Source organism: Etheostoma spectabile, chromosome 10, assembly GCF_008692095.1.
Source record: "Etheostoma spectabile isolate EspeVRDwgs_2016 chromosome 10, UIUC_Espe_1.0, whole genome shotgun sequence".
Taxonomy (NCBI): domain Eukaryota; kingdom Metazoa; phylum Chordata; class Actinopteri; order Perciformes; family Percidae; genus Etheostoma; species Etheostoma spectabile.
The window spans coordinates 23,479,392-23,480,336 of NC_045742.1; the positions used below are offsets into that span (position 1 = coordinate 23,479,392).

At 42.3% G+C, this 945-nt stretch overlaps 1 protein-coding gene across 2 annotated transcripts in view; it reads left to right on the forward strand.

Moving 5' to 3' along the window:
- st3gal5 (ST3 beta-galactoside alpha-2,3-sialyltransferase 5) overlaps positions 1-945 on the forward strand; it is a 35,106-nt gene that overhangs the window by 24,757 nt on the left and 9,404 nt on the right. The window contains exon 8 of one of the 2 annotated variants that reach the window (XM_032528095.1): positions 658-916. In XM_032528095.1, coding sequence (XP_032383986.1) covers positions 658-915 — 258 coding nt within the window. In that variant the 3' untranslated portion in view covers position 916. The remainder of the gene's footprint in view (positions 1-657; positions 917-945) is intronic. The other variant, XM_032528094.1, reaches the window with a different exon arrangement.

A 945-nucleotide genomic window follows, 5' to 3' on the forward strand; every position in this document is an offset into this window, starting at 1 on the left:
TTATATTAATCCGTGGTGTTGTTTTTTTCTTTGGCAAGTCCAGATATAATTTTGCTGCATTACGACAAACGAGACCATGAAACTTTATATTGCAACCAATCAGCTGTCGTGTTATTGGCGCGAGTCTCTTTCAGATTGTACCACACACGGAAAACGGATTTTATTCTTCATCTGTTAAGCAATTCCAAGTTAACGATACTTGGCTTGCTTAAAACTAAATTTAGGGCTTGGTTGATTTTGTGATAAAGGCCTTTATTTTCTTTCACTATGGTCTTAAAAACCCTGAGCAGGGACGTGCAGACATTTGGAGGGGCCATTGCTCTGGAAAAAAAGGGAAGAAAATATAAGATTGAAGTTGTAGAATGTATTATTTAGGTAGTTATAATTTGATTTAGGATCCATCGTTCTACTGATACATTCACGTTTCCTTCTCAAATAACGTTTGACCCAAGTAACACATTGTACCAGTGTACACAAGTGTCCGTACTTAGGTATACAAGACTACATTAATCATATTCATGATTTCATTTTCCCTCATGACTTCATGAGGAATAAGCATCTACATATGTGCAATACAGGAATGTAATAAAACACAAGAAACGCATGCGATTTCAGAAAATATCCTTAATCCTTATTTTTTTATTTTCTTTTTTTCAGAACGTTCCTACCATGGGTGTCGCTGCCCTGGATTTGGCCAGTGTGCTGTGTGACGAGGTGAGCCTGGCGGGCTTCGGCTACAACCTGTCCCAGCAGGGGGCGCCCCTGCACTACTACGACGACCTGCACATGACGGAGATGCTGAAGCAGACATCCCACAATGTGGACAGAGAGACAAAACTCCTGCAAAGCTTGGTGAGAGAGGGAGCAGTCACCGACCTGACACAGGGGATCCACTGCTCCTTCTGCCCCAGCTGACCCCCCCCCCCTTGCTTTTAAGAGCCAAGA